The sequence below is a fragment of the Gekko japonicus genome, unplaced genomic scaffold (assembly GCF_001447785.1).
Source record: "Gekko japonicus isolate JY-2015 unplaced genomic scaffold, Gekko_japonicus_V1.1 scaffold1976, whole genome shotgun sequence".
In the NCBI taxonomy this organism is placed as follows: Eukaryota; Metazoa; Chordata; class Lepidosauria; order Squamata; family Gekkonidae; genus Gekko; species Gekko japonicus.
The window spans coordinates 27,384-43,399 of NW_015170948.1; the positions used below are offsets into that span (position 1 = coordinate 27,384).

General features: G+C 47.5%; 1 protein-coding gene across 1 annotated transcript in view; it reads left to right on the forward strand.

Moving 5' to 3' along the window:
* The first annotated feature begins 2,466 nt into the window (after window positions 1-2,466).
* Window positions 2,467-16,016, forward strand: part of LOC107116870 (gamma-aminobutyric acid type B receptor subunit 2-like) — a 293,581-nt gene continuing 280,031 nt past the window's right edge. Inside the window, exons 1-2 of the mRNA XM_015418893.1 lie at window positions 2,467-2,757; window positions 2,867-3,004. Coding sequence (XP_015274379.1) covers window positions 2,467-2,757; window positions 2,867-3,004 — 429 coding nt within the window. The remainder of the gene's footprint in view (window positions 2,758-2,866; window positions 3,005-16,016) is intronic.

The window sequence follows — 16,016 nt, forward strand, 5'->3', positions numbered from 1 at the left end:
TGGATTTCTTTTAGGACTGACCGATTTTGTCTCCTTGCAGTCCAAGGGGCTCTCAGGAGTCTTCTCCAGCACCATCGTTCGAAAGCATCTATTCTTTGGCGCTCGGCCTTCCTTATAGTCCAACTCTCGCAGCCATACACGACTACTGGGAATGCCATTGCTTTGACCATACGAACTTTTGTTGGCAGGGTGATGTCTCTACTTTTTATCATGCTGTTTAGGTTCTTAGTTTTTTTGATGTTGAGCTTCAAGCCCACTTTTGCGCTCTCCTCTTTTACTCTGAGCAAGAGGTTCTTTAGATCCTCTTCACTTTCAGCCATTAGAGTGGTATCATCTGCATATCTGAGGTTGTTGATCTTTTCCCCAGCAATCTTAATTCCCGCTTGTGATTCATCCAGGCCAGCATTTCGCATGATGTACTCTGCATATATATTAAATAAGCAAGGTGACAGTATACATCCTTGTCGTACTCCTTTTCCTATGCTGAACCAATCAGTTGTTCCGTATCCGGTTCTAACTGTCGCTTCTTGGCCCTTATACAGGTTTCTCAAGAGACATGTGAGGTGGTCTGGTACTCCCATCTCTTTAAGGACCTGCCATAGTTTGTTGTGATCCACACAGTCAAAGGCTTTAGCATAGTCAATGAAGCAGAAGTAGATGTTTTTCTGGTACTCTCTTGCTTTCTCCATAATCCAGCGAATGTTGGCAATATGATCTCTCGTTCCTCTACCTCTTCGAAACCCAGCTTGTACTTCTGGCAGTTCTCTATCCATGTACTGTTGAAGCCTAGCTTGTAGGATCTTGAGCATGACCTTGCTAGTGTGTGATATGAGTGCAATTGTGCGATAGTTTGAACATTCCTTGGCGTTGCCCTTCTTTGGGATTGGAATGTATACTGACCTTTTCCAATCCTGTGGCCACTGTTGCGTTTTCCAAATTTGCTGGCAAATTGAGTGCAGCACTTTAACAGCATCATCTTTTAAGACTTTGAATAGCTCAGCTGGGATACCATCACCTCCACTAGCTTTGTTGTTAGTAATGCTTTCTAAGGCCCATTTAACTTCACATTCCAGGATGTCTGGCTCGAGGTCAGTGATTATACCGTCGTGGTTGACAAGGACATTGACTTCCTTGTATAGTTCTTCTGTGTATTCCTGCTATCTTTTCCTAATCTCTTCTGCTTCTGTTAGGTCCCTACCATTTTTGTCCTTTATCATGGCCAGCTTGTGATTTAATGAGTAGTAAATGTAATAGTAGAATGTAATGTAATTTGGACTGTTAGATTGGAGTGTATTTCTCTGGTCTGGTGACAGAGGAGACATAACACTGGACAACCCGTCACCCCACCTTAAAGAAAAGGATGCCGTTAGCTACCTCCATGCTTGAGAGGAGACGAATGGAGTGTAACAGCAGGGTCTCTGTTGATGACTCTCAGCATCCCACAATTAAGGGTACATTTACACATCACTCTCCAATTTTGATAAATTTATTTGCTTCACTATGTCCCCCCCGCCCCCGGAATTAAACCCAGACAAATGGTGATCCTATAAACGAAACCTATTTGGTCCTTGCATCTGTTGAACATCTTCATTATGTTGTATTCTAATTTGCTGCTCATCCTCCACCTCTATGTATGGACTGGCAATTTCCATTTCACTGTATCTGAAGAAGTGTGTGTGTGCACATGAAGCTGATACCTTGAATAAAACTGTCGGTCTTAAAGGTGCTACCTGACGTGAATTTTGCTCTGTTGCTTCAGACCAACATGGCTACCCACCTGAATGAACATATTTCATGGTCATTGTCTTTTCCTGTGATTTCAGGTGACTTCTGTTTTAATAGATGGAGGCAGGCTGTAGTCATTGGGATCAGTACAATTTGGAATCATAATTGTTCTTTAGAATGTCAGATACAATTCTCAAAAGCAAAGGATACAAAGTATTTTTTTTTGAGTTTTGTCTACTCTTTTAAGGAACAATTTAAAGTTTGTGTGGTTTTTGTATTTTTCATTTGTGCGTGTGCGTGTGCATTTCAGCACCTGGAAGTCATGGTGACTTCTGGTGACTGACCCCTAGTGGGGGCCTGGGGGATATTCAAAGAGGTGGCTGAATAAAGCCTGCCCCCACCTCCTGCCTCCTGCCTCTGGTATTCCAAGGAGGTCTCCCCTCCAAGGACTTGCGAGAGTTGGCCCTGCTTCGCTTCCAAGTTCTGATGAGATCGGGCTTGCCTGGGCTACCCGGGTCAGGGCCAGTTTAAAGTTTGCTGACTGTTGAATATTTATTTTATTTTATTTTTTTAATTTTAACTTTCAATTTATATACCGCTCGAACCCCGAAGGGTCTCTGAGCGGTTTACATATGATTTTTAAATTCCTACCTAGGGCCACATTAACTGGGGGGAAGTGTTTGCCTACCAGCACCCAGGCAGCTCTTGTTGGCTCTTTCCAGCGGGCTTCAGGCGTTCTTCATGGCGGTCGACGACGACCACCTGGCGCCTTGGGGCGGATCTTGCTTTCTCTTTTTGGGACGGGTCTTGCTTCCAGCGACTTCCTCTGGTGGGCTTTTATCCTGGGGCGCGGCCACGCGCCAGCCACAGCTCCGGCTATGTCCTTGCTGGCTCCGCCGCGCCACGCCGTCACGCCCCCGCGCCTTCCACGACTCCGACTGCGCCCAGTCTCCGTCGCTCAACGTCACTAGGTCGCCAGGGCTGCTTGCCGATCGCTCCGCCGCTTCGCTCGCCAACCGCTCCGTTGCATACGTGCAGCTTCTCCCATGTTAGTTATGCTAATACTTGATATTGACTGTATTTTTAAAATATCTGACCAATATTCAATGCATTTAGTGATGAAATGTTTTTTCCCCCACAGTGTGACAATGCAAAGGGGCTGAAAGCCTTCTATGATGCAATAAAATACGGACCGACACACCTCATGGTTTTTGGTGGAGTCTGTACAACTGTAACATCCATTATTGCGGAATCGCTAATAGGATGGAATTTGGTCCAGGTAAGGAACAATTATTTATATACTGGATTGGTGAATGCCTTAAAACTGTTCTGCTATTCTTTAGAAAATGAACTTGAAGTTTGCATTATTCTGTAGCATGATCCAGAAATAGAAGGGTTGGATTGATTTCAGTGAGGTTAATTCTAAGTACTGCAAGGTTAATTCTAAGCTCTGTGAGGTTAATTTTAAGTACTGGGTTTTATTGGGTGATTCCTCACTGTACCTGGACTCTCTAGAGGTTATGCATACATAACTTTGTGTGGCAAGAGAGCAAAGGTTGAGTCCAGTGGAACCTTTAAGATCAACAAAGTTTTATTCAAAGTGTGAGCTTCTGTGTGCAATGCACACTCCTTTAGACAAATTGGAATAAAATCTCCTCAAGGGCTACTTACGGGGGGGGGGGGAATTGTGGGGGCAGCCATTCGGAGGGGCCACTCAGAGCTAAGATGCATATGCAGAGCTGAAATTGGATCAGGTGGCTGGTAGGGTCAATGGATGGCAGCATCAATGGGTGTCTGCTGCTTCAGACCAACTCGGCTACTCACCTGAATTTTCCCCTGTGTGGCACTGTAACGGCTGCTGAGTAGTCATGCGCAAAGTTTGCCCTGGGGCCTTTCATCCTGCCAATTCACAAAAAGGGGAATAGGTCAATGATTCTGGAATCCCTCCAGTTATGGTTGATCTGGGGGCACAGACTTCATTGGGGCCTCCTTGCCATGCCAAGGCACAAGCCTCATGTGCACTGCCATGTTTTGCCAACAGTTTTGTGGTGTTTGTGCTGCTTGTTATGCCTGCAAATGCCAGATGCTTCGTCACAGACTCACAGAGCGGGAAGGGGTCCTGCAGGCCCTCTCTAGTCCCAACAACGCAGGACCAGCCTGCAGCAGGGGGCGGCCTGGCCACACTTGCTTAACATAAGAGCCCCGCAGGATAAACGTCAGATGTTTGAGAGCTGGGAGACGTGAAGGAATATGACTCGTTTTTACTGGGGAATGTGCAGATTTGCTTCTTATTAGCATTAAACGAGACTGCCGAAAATAATAACAAAAATGGTAAAAGCAGATATTGAAAATGGTATTTATTTGTTCAATAATATTTGTTTGCTGATGAAATTTAGCTTCCCCAGCCGCCCTGCCGGGAGCCACACAATAGGTGTGAAAGAGCCGCATGCGGCTCCTGAGTCACAGTTTGGCCACCCCTGGCCTAGAGCATCCCCGACAAGTGTTTGTCCAGCCGCTGCTAAAAGACTGCCAGTGAGAAGGGGGAGCTCACCACCTCCCCAGGCAGCCGATTCCACTGTTGCACAACGCTTACTGTAAATAAGTGTTTTTCCGAATATCCAGCTGGTACCTTCCTGCCCTTAATTTAAACCCATTATTGCGAGTCCTCTCCTCTGCTGCCAACAGGAACAGCTCCCCACCCTCCTCTAAGTGACAGCCCTTCAGATACTTTGAGAGAGCCATCGTGTCCCCCCCCCCGCAACATCCTCTTCTCCAGACTAAACCTTCCCCTCAGCCTTTCCTCATAGGGTTTCTTGGTCTCCAGGCCCCTGATCATCGTCGTCGCTCTCCTCTGCATGCGCTCTATTCCTTCCACGTCCTTTTTGAAGTGAGGCCTCCAGAAATGCACACAATACTTCAGGGGCAGCCTGACCAATGCTGTGTACAGCGGGACTATCTCACATCTTGCAAATTGGATGTTATGCCTCTGTTGATCCACCCCAAGATTGCATTAGGCTTTTTGTCACTGCATCACACTAGCTGCTCATATTTAACTTTTGGTGCACCCGTACTCCAAGATTTTGTTCACACACATTGCTACTCAGAAGTGTATCCTCCATCCAGTATGTGTGTTCCTCATTTTTGTTACTCAGAGGTAGAACTCGCCACTTATCCTTGTCAAATCACATCTTGTTCACATCCACCCACTGTTCCATTGTGTCCAGATCTTTTTTTTTAAAATAAGTTTTTTATTGATAAACATCAATAAACAGCACATTTATAGTAAACGTAACACAATACTACAACAAATGACCAACAAACAAACTAGGGGATCTGTTGACATACTATCTACCAGTTTTATACAACATGGCTGTCAAGTTGATAATGATATCTACATATATCAACAACAGTTGTTCGATATCCAAACAAACAAATAGATTTACAAAGCCCAGGTATCCCGTATAAAGGCATAATATTGTGAATGTATGGAGTTGTTTACATTTTCCAATACAAATTCTAGTTTTTTCAATATGGGGTGCCATCTCCCATAGAAGGTGTCTGATTTTTTGGAAGATTCTTTATATGCAATGGTGCTTGTAATTTTATCCATAATTAAATGGTTCCAAATATTGGAATATCAGGATCATATATCCGGTTTCTTTGGCTTATTCCAGTTGAAAGCAATAGAAGTCTTTGCTGCCGAAAGTAATAATATAAGCAACTCTTTAGTATAAGATGGAATAGATATCTCTGACCAGTTATTCAAAAGTATAACTGTCGGTGTCCATGGTATCTCTACACCAGTCAAATTAACAATTTCATGCCTTATTTTTTCCAAAAGGTAGAAATTACTGGGCAATCCCACCAGCAATGTAAGAAGGAACCAACTTTCCCACATTTTTTCCAGCAAAGGGGGGAAACATCTTTACACATTTTATGCAATTTCAAAGGGGTTAAGTACCACCGGGATATAATTTTAAAAATTTGTTGTTGGACATTTAATGATGTTGTTGTTGAAGCGTAGGAAGTCCAAACCGAGTCCCAAAACTCGTCTGATAAGTGCATGTGGAGGTCCTTAGCCCACGCGGTGGTATAAGTTGGCAGTTTAAACGGCTTTGGATCTATTAATATTTTGTAGATTTTTGAAATTAATCCTGTACTCCTTTTACGCGGAAGAACAACTAATCGTTCAAAATCTGAGAGAGGCTTTTCACAGGAGTTTTTAAGTTGCGGCAAAGAAAATAAGTGATGTATTTGCATATACTCCATCCAAGGTAAATTAGAATTTGCCTTTTTATCTAATTAATCTTTGCTCATTAACTGTTGGTTGCGAGTCAGGTCATAGAGATTGTTTAAATTGCATTTTTTCCAACTTGTAAAGGTATTAGGGTCTTTCGCTGGTTTAAACCAGTCTTGACCAAAATATGAAGAAGCCAAAGAGATATCAGGGGCTATTTGGTGTCGGTGTTTTTTCCATACCGCAAAAAAGGATTGGAGAAATGGGTGGTTACATGTAACGTTTGTGGTGTGTAGGGTTTTGTTCCATATGGCACTATCGTATTGGTTTCCACGAAGAAAGAATTCTTCTATTTAACCCATTCAGGCTGGGGTTGGAGCTTCAAAATTCGAATTAACGTGGATAAAATTGACGATTCATAATAAATTTTAATATTTGGAAGGGCTAAGCCCCCCAATCGAGTAGGTCTGCTTAAAGTGTTCATGTTAATTCTCGAACTATGGTAACTCCATATGAATTTAGTCCAATATGATTGCCATCTGGAAAGCGTGGAGGAAGGAATCGGTAGAGGTAACGTACGAAATAAATATAACAATTTGGGAAAAATAAAGGTCCTAAGAACTTGAATCCTTTCTAACCATGGTAGGTTTTGTTTGTGCCAAATTTCAAGTTGAGCTTTCATGTTTGAAACAGTGTCTTCATAGTTGATTTTGTACAATTTGGTTAAGTCTCTGGGTATTTTGCATTGTGTTCAGATCTTGTTGAATTCTATATCGTTTGGTGTGTTTGCTGCTCTTCCCAATTTGGTGTCGGAAGTGTAGTGGGTTAGACGCATGTAGAAACCACAGAGACAGATGCAGTGATCAGCATAGTTTACTAGTACACAACAAGAACACAGAATACTGGCCGGATGGCCAACTATATACACACCTGGGGACACCCCCTAGATCCCATTGGTGGGTTCAAATCTCCCGCCATGGTCCTATTGGTTCCCAAGTGAAAAGACTACTGTAGGAGCCTTGTCCCTATTGTTTGTACCGATTCAAGCTCAAGTGTATTCGCTGGCCCCTGGTGGTGGTCAGCGGACATAACAGTGTCATCTGCAAATTTCATGAGTAGTCCCTCCATATCATCATCCAGATCATTTATACGCATACTGAAAAGTACCAGGCCCAGAACTGAGCCCTGTGGCACACCTCTGGACACCTTCCTCCATTCAAACGAAACGACATTGACAGCTACTCTCTGGGTGTGGTTCTGTTGTGTACACAGAGAAAACCGCACACGTGGTCGGGTCCGCACGTGGCCATGCGAATGACCCAAAGCTTTGCTTCCAGAGACAATAGCCCGAACGGATCCTAGGGCGCACCTATCGGACGGCTAGGATCCGGGAATTGACCTATGGGACTTGGATGCACTGTAAATAAGCTATCACGGGTGTGGGTCGGTTTTTGGGTATGGTTTGCTGCGGGGATATAAGCTGGCCTCTGGCCCGGCTACTTCCTCTGAAGTTCTCCTGTATATAATAAAGTATGAGCTGAAATCACGCCTCTGTGCATCAGTCTCAGTACTTTATAGGTTCTTCAACCAGTTCCCTGTCCACCTAGCTATCCTAAAGTCTAGTCCACAGTTCTCTAGTTTACCCATCAGAACACCATGGGGAACCTTGTCAAAAGCTTTACTGAAATCCAGGTAAACAACATCAACAGCATTCCTTGAATCCAGTAAACTCACCACTTGATCAAAGAAGGAAATGAGGTTGGTCTGGCAGGAACTGTTGGGGACAAATCCATGCTGACTTCCCTGGATCACCAGGTTGTCCTTTAGATGCTCGCAGGTTGATCCCTTTAACATCTGCTCCAGTCTCTTCCCTGGGACAGAGGTCAGGCTGACTGGTTTGTAGTTTCCTGGGTCATCCCTTTTAAAAAAATTGGGATAACATCTGCCCTTCTCCAGTGCTGTGACCCATCTCCTGTCCTCCAAGAGGTCTGGAAGATGATAGACAAAGGCTCTGCAAGCTCTCTAATAAGTTCTTTGAGCACTCTTGGGTGCATGCCATCTGGCCCAGGGGATCTGTATTCATTCACTGCAGCCAGGTGCTTCTCAACTACCTCTCTGTCCATGTCAACCAGCAGCCCGAATGCTGTGCCTTGCCTACTGCCATCTCTAGATGAGCCTGTTCTCTTCTTCAGGGAAAAAACTGAGGGAAAATGGGCATTGAGCCTCTCTGCTTTCTCTTTGTCCTCTGTCAGATTTTCTCCATTTTCACCCAACAGTGGGCCCATCACCTCTTTTATCTTGCGTTTGCTCCTCACATATCTGAAGGAGAGTTTCTTGTTGTCATGAGCCTCCCTGGCCAGCTTTAGCTCACTGTGAGCTTTGGCCTCTCTGATGGCTGACCTACAGTGCCTAACAACCCACAGATCCCCTTCTTTAGACGTATGTCCTAGCCTCCATTTCTTGAACAGTTCCTTTTTCTCCCTTAGCACATCACGGAGTTCTCTGTTCATCCACACTGGCTTCTTGGATCCCTTACCATGTTTCCTTCTTGTTGGAATAGCGACAGCTTGAGCTTGCAAGAGCTCTTGTTTTAGGAGAGCCCACCCTTCACTTGCTCCTTTCCCTTCCAGCAGTCTTGCCCATGGGATGATTCTCATTATGCCCCTGAGTTTACTAAAATCTGCCCTACTGAACTCTAACAGTGTGGTTATGAACTTCCTTGGTCCCCCACAGCAAAAGGAATTCTAGCAGGACATGGTCCCTTCCCTCTATGGTCCCCACCACCACCTCATCTACCATCTCCTGCCTGTTGGTCAATATTAAGTCAAGTATTGCTGAGCCCCTCGTAGCTTCCTCCACCATTTGATGAAGGAAGTTGTACAGACAGGTTGCGAGACTGTGGACGCTTTGCAGAGTTTGTCTCCCAGCACACATCAGGGAAGTTGAAGTCACCCATAACTACCAGGTCAAGTTGTTAGGATATCCTGTCAAGCGGTTCCAGGAGGGCAGCATCCACCTCCTCATCCTCCTCATCAGGAGGTCTGCAGCAGACTCCAGCCACCGTACTGTTTGCCCTTCCTTCCCTTATCCTCACACAGATACTTTCCACTGGGTTGTCGCCGTCCTCCTGCAGTATTTCCTGACAAACAGACCCTCTCCTCACATACAGCGCCATTATGCGTCCTCTTCTTCGACCCTTTTGCTTTTTCTTGAACAACTCGTATCCATCCACTACTACGTTCCAGTCATGTGAATCATCCCACCAACTCTCTGTAATGCTTACTAAATCATATCCCTCTGTCTGCATTAGAAGCTAAAGCTTCTTATTGCCCAAGCTTTGAGCATTGGCACATAGGAGGAAGAGGAGGAGATTGGATTTATACCCCGCCCTTCACTACCCAAAGGAGTCTCAGAGCGGCTTACAAACTCCTTCCCCTTCCCCTCCCCACAACAGACACCCTGTAAGGTAGGTGGGGCTGAGAGAGCTCTGACAGAAACGGCTCTTTTTCAAGAACAGCTGTGCCAGAACTATGGCTTGCCCAAGGTCATCCAGCGGGTGCAAGTGGAAGTGTGGGGAATCAAACCCGGTTCTCCCAGATTAGAGTCCGCGCACTTAACCACGACACCAAACATAGACACCTGAATCCCCGCACCTTTGCTCCATTAGACCTGGCCCTCCCAGGTGGGCCTCTGTTGTTTGTTCTCCTTCATTTAACTCCCTGTGTTGGTCATCTCCTTCCCCTTGTGGCGTCAGTTTAAAGTCCTCCTGATGAATCTCTCCAGGTTTCTGCCAAACACATTCTTTCCTGAGCTTGGCAGGTGAAGTCCATCCCGTGCTAGTAGGCTGTTGTCCAGAAAACCTAGCCCGTGGTCCCAGAATCCAAATCGCTCCTGCCGGCCCCACCAGTGCAGCCAGTGGTTCACCTCCATTGCTGTCTCTTCCAGTCAGATTCCCCTTCCTATGACAGGAAGGATCAAAGAGAACATCAGCTGTGCTCCCGTTCCCTTCAGCTTCCTCCCAAGAGCTTCCTAGTCTGCCTTGATGTTTTAATGTTGTTCACAGCTGTGTCGTTAATTCCCACATGGACAATCACAAATGGGCAATGCGCCGTAGGTTTGATGAGTTTAGGGATCCCCTCTGTAGTATCTTTAATATTCGCCCCTGGCAAGCAACACACCTCTGGGGCCGGGGGGGGGGTCAGCAGGGAGTCACCTATGACCAACACCTTCCTTTTCCTCCCAGTGCCATTTCTTTGTACCTCCCTGTCCTCCTCCCTCTGTCTCCTTTGTGCTTGTGATACTTCCACTGGCAGCATTTCCACCTCTGCCTCCACCGCAAGGGCCTGGAGTCGATTCCTCAGTTCTAGTGGCATGGAGTGCCATCTCACTTGACGTCTTTGGGGTCCTGCTGTAGCACTCTGAGGAGTATTGTTAGGGCAGTCCACCACACTGTTGTCCCTTTGACTGGTCTCTCCTTCTGTGTGTAGGACATCTAGGCTTCTGTTAATGAACTCCTCCCTTTCCTTGATCTCATGGAGAGTAGCAATCCTTTCCTCCTGGCTTCGAACCTTCTCCTCTAAGAGACCTATCAGCTTACAGTTCTGACAAGTGTAGTCCATCTTGTCCTCAGGGAGGAAGACGAACACGGCACTCTCCCTGCAGGTGACTAGAAAAGGGCTGTGAGCATTCATCCTCTCTTCCCCAAGTGGAGTCTTTCACCTGGAATACCTTGGCTTGCCGATGTACCCTGAAACTTAGAGAACACTCCACCACCAGCAGCTCCCTCTCCTGCCCCTTTTCAGGGCCAAGCTGGTTTACAGTGTGATGGGTGGAGTACTGGAAAGTCTGTGATAAGATCCCTCTTGCATTTTTATTGCTAAATAGCAGCTATGGGGACCCTTATTTGGATTGGGGCTGCAAAACGATGGTGGGGGGTGTTAATTCTGCCCTGCACTGATCTCCTGACCTCTAATGATCCTCTGTAGGTGACTTTTGCCCCATGAGGGGTGATATACAGGTGCCTAAAATGGTCCCTCAGAGGAGACAATGGCAGCTGCAGTAGGGTAAGTAGGGTTGAGAAAATGTCATCGAAGGAGGTTGTTATCCAAATTGCCTTAATGTATTAATAAACTTGGGGGATTATAGGTATTGAATGGCAGTAGGCTTAAAAATAAATGACCATAACCTGTTTATGCCAGAGTCAGGATTCCCAGAGCCCGTGAATAGATGAGGAAATTAGGTTACTAGAATAATTGATTTCTTTATTAAATATTCTCAGGCATACAAATAATAATGAAACATTCACACATACAATACAGAGCTAAGAATACAGGGCTGAAAGGATACCGACGTTTGCATGAGCAGGATTATCGTTGATGGGTAATACGTTACCTGTCCAATGAGACAAGTAGATCATGCAGTGAAAAGTAGACAAATGGGAGTGGGGGTCAACCATGAGCCGACCAGTGACACACGTGGACTGATTCCAACAAGGTAGGACGGGCCAAAGAGAAGAGCAAAAAACAGAGAGAGCAAACTCAGGGAGAGCTCACCTTAAATGGCTAAATTGTGACCTGAGATGATGGTCATGTGGTTACTGGTTCCCAGGAAGTATTAGGAAAAAACTGTACTCTGGATGGGGGACATAAAGAGATTGACAGTTGGTCAGTTGAGAGCTGGTGGTCGGCAGGGAGTGACTCTTCTGGGAAAAGGGGGTGAGACAAAGGAGAGGGTGAAGGGATTCAATCACATAGCACGTCTGGTGCTTCATATTAACGATCCGATGCTTGGTTGAGGTGTTATCTGGATGGGTGGCAGGAAGGCTTAATCACGGCTGTTGTCTTTAGCTGGGCGATAGTCTTGGTTTGAGAATGGCTTAGGAGGAGGGGGAGGAATGTGCTATGTGGTGAAGAAGAGATCTCTCCATGGCTTACGTAAGAACATAAGAGGAGCCAATGTTGCCCATCTAGCCCAACACTCTGTGTCACATAGTGGCCAGAAATACCAGGTGCCCTCAGGAGGTCCACCAGTGGGGCCAGGACACTAGAAGCCCTCCCACTGTTGACCCCCCCCAAGCACCAAGAAGACAGAGCATCACTTGCCCCAGAGTCCCTATCTATACCTTGTGGCTAATAGCCACTGATGGACCTCTGCTCCATATGCTTATCTAATTCCCTCTTGAAGCCGTCCATGCTTGTAGCCGCCACCACTTCCCGTGGCAGTGAATTCCAAGTGTTAATCACTCTTTGGGTGAAGAAGTACTTCCTTTTATCCGTTCTAACCCGACCGCTCAGCAATTTCATGGAGTGCCCATGAGTTCTTGTATTGTGAGAAAGGGAGAAAAGTACCTCTTTCTCTACCTGCTCTTTCCCATGCATAATCTTATAGACTTCAATCATGTCAGCCTCAGTCGTCATTTCTCCAAGCTTAGGAGCCCCAAGCGCTTTAACTTTTCCTCATAGGGAAAGTGTTCCAACCCTTTGATCATTTTAGTTGCCCTTTTCTGCACTTTTTCCAGTGTTACAATATCCTTTTTAAGGTGTGGTGACCAGAACTGCACACAGTACTCCAAATGAGGATGCACCACTGATTTATACAGGGGCATTATGATACTGGCTGATTTGTTTGCAATTCCCTTCCTAATAATCCCCAGCTTCTGTGCAGGAACACAGGTCCTCTGTCAGAACATGGAGTCTCCTCAGGGCTGCGTGCATGGAGTCCAGGGCTTCTGGTGTGCATCACGGTCCTTGCGCTGATGCAGATGCGTAGGGGCAGAAGGCTTCTGTAGTCCTGGGTTCACATCTGGCTAGGCATGTTTCTTGGGCACAAGGCTCCCCCTGGCCACAGTGCACAGTCCATAGTCCAGCATTGGGCACTTCCCTTAGGACCACAGTTCTGTCTATTGCCCTGGCACATGCTCTTCACAGTCTTGATGATGCCATCTGAGATGGCTGCATGGCAACTAGGGAAGGAGAAAAAGTATGCCTTTTCTTGTGCTATCAATGCAGTCTGATCCAGCCATTTAGAAAAATGTTGGACCCCAGCTTGCCCAGTGTCTTGTCTGCCATGATGCTAAGTAAGAGAAGATGTAAAAGAAACGGTGGGATCCCCGGCTATATGTAGGGGTTGAGGAACAATAGAAAATTCTGGGAGTCTATAGAATACTGAATTGTTTAGGATCAGAGAGAGAAGATACCGAAATGTCATGTTGGAGCTACCTGTCGGCTGCAGGTGAGAGCTGTTCTGTAGTAATCAGTATGAAACATCCACAGTGTATTCAAGGGTGTTGGGAGCCAGCTCCCTGTCTCCAGGGTCGGGGGCAAAGGGTGCCACTCGGGGAGAAGCAGTCCCAAAAGCACCCACTGGTCTGTGGAGTGCCCTAAGGGGCATTGCTCTCCCCAGTGTTATTTAACATCTATATGTGCCCCCTTGCCCAGATTGCCCGGGGGCATGGGCTTGGGCGTCATCAATATGCAGATGACACCCAGCTCTATCTGTTGTTGGGTGGTCAGTCTGGCTCTACCCAGGAAGATCTGGACCGGGCGTTGCAGGACGTGGCGGGATGGCTTAGGTTGAGTCAGCTGAAATTGAATCCGACGAAGACGGAGGTCCTGTGCCTAAATTGGAGCGGTCCGGGGTTAGGGGCCCCACTCCCGGCCTTCGGTGGGGCGCCGTTGGTGCCAGCGCTGAGGGTCAGGAGTTTGGGAGTGCTCCTGGATCCCTCCCTGACAATGGAGGCCCAGGTAGCAGCCACTGCCAAGGCAGCCTTTTACCATCTTCGGCTGATTAGGCAGTTGGTCCCCTTCCTCGAACGCAATGATCTGGCGTCAGTGATCCACGCTATGGTCACCTCGAGGCTAGACTACTGCAGTGCTCTGTACATGGGGCTGCCCTTGGGGCAACTCCGGAAGCTGCAGCTGGTGCAGAAAGCAGCGGCCAGGCTGTTGATGGGCCTCCCCAGGTGGGAGCACATCCAGCCTGTGCTGAAGTCCTTGCACTGGCTTCCAACAGCGTTCCGGATTCGCTTCAAGGTGCTGGTTTGACCTTTAAAGCCCTTAATGGTCTGGGGCCTGCCTACCTGAGGGACCACCTTTCCCCATATGTTCCCCCAAGGGCACTGCGATTGGGAATGCAAAACCATCTGCCCCCCCCCCCCCGGGCCTAGGGACGCTAGGTTGGCAGTAACTAGGACCAGGGCGTTCTTCCTGGCGCGGCGCCAACGCTGTGGAACAAGCTCCCTCAGGAGACCAGAGCTCTACGGGACCTCCAGCAGTTCCGTAGAGCCGTTAAAACGGAGCTATTCCACCAAGCGTTCCAATAAGAAATGACTACACCAGTGGCGTCGCACGAGCACTTTATCACAGGATGTGTTAGCTGGGATTTTATGGTCTTGTGTTTGTATGTGTAACTGTTGGTTTTAACTGTATGTTGGCTTTAAATGGTTCGTAAGCCGCCCTGAGCCGCTTCGGTGGGAGGGCAGGGTAGAAATTTAAGAAATAAATAAATTAAATAAATAAACTCAACCCCTCCCCAGCTGCCTGAGCCAAGTACAGCTGGGGGCCTGACCCACCCATGGCGTGAGGAAGGCTGAGGGAGGGAGGGAGGGAGGTGGTTGGGGGGACCCAGGCAGAACGCTCCAACGTAGCCAAGCGCAAGGCAGGGAGCTGAGCAGGGGGCAGGGAGGGAGGGGCGTGGCCAGGAGGGGAGAGGTGAAGAGAGGCAGCCGTGAGCAGCCGGAGGAAGGAGGAGGGCAGAGAGACCAGCAGCAGCGGGAAGAGGCAGTGAAGGAGGCTTCCCTTCCCTTTTATAATTGTCAGGCCCTTGAGTCAATCCACTCTCAGCCTAATAGTCTTTTCATGAAAGCTTTATTAGAAACATAGATTTAGATGTGCACAAGAGAGAACTCTTTTTCAGACTAAGGAATAGATCAAGGATTGTATAGGTAATAGATCAATGTCCCATAATGCACTACCCCCCTGCACTACAAAAGCCCCGGTCGCACGGGCTGGATACAACGGGTGGAGGCGTGGCTAATATATGGCATTCACACCTAACCCCCCCCCCCATCCCTCGGAATCTTTATGGCAGAGAGGGCTGGCAAGGGTTGAGACCAAATGGTTTGAAAGCGAACTACAAAGACAGAAACAAAAGAAAACATTAGTCAACATGACAATCAGCACAGCCCAATGCTGACGATAATCTCCCAGGTGGAGCAGGGGGGAAGTGGATACAGGTCTGCTGGGGCTAGGGTATCCCATGAAAGGGAAGGCACTACACCTGGCGGGGGGGGGGAGTAACAGGGTGAGCTGAGGGGGGGGGAGAGGACAGCTGAGCCAAGCCAGTCTGGGGAAGGAATTGGATCTGGGTGCCGGGACCCCCTCTCTGTTGCTGGTAGGCCAGTTGCCCTCTTTGGTGGTGGGAAGGTGGACATCAGGGAGACCACCTCAGGAGTGGGAGAGCCTTACAGAGGGCCAGGGTAGAGCTTGCTGTCTGAGCAAGATGGTAATTTTTATTCTTTTGCCGAGATGCATCCCTTCTGCTTCCATGACTCATCTGACCTGCAAGTGGATGGCTGTGATTTCTCTCCTCTGCTGAGTTAGTGCTTAAACATTCTGCCATGAAAGATGGCAGAATGTTAACAGGATTGCAGAACACTTTGCTTGATTTAAAATTGGAGCACTCTGTCTGCAAAACCCTTGGCAATGTAGAAGGGTACATACATGCTTTGATCCCACTGAGTCATGGAGTAACAGGAATATCAGAATTCTTGTGGGATGTCCACAACCTACAGAAGTGGCAAATGTTATATACTCCTGGTCCAAGGGCACAACTAGATGACACAGTGTCTCCAGATACAACCAGGGGATGCCACAGCCATATTACCCCAGGATGTCTGTTGCTTTAAAAATGCCGTAGCGGTCCAATCCTGCTTTGGACCATGGTGGTGGGGGGGAAGGGGCTCCTGGCTTCCACCCCTGCGCTGTTTTTCAAGAGCCCAGAGGGGTGTGCTCCAGGAGTGTGGGCTGTTGAAAAGCAGCACTCAGTGTGGGGGGAG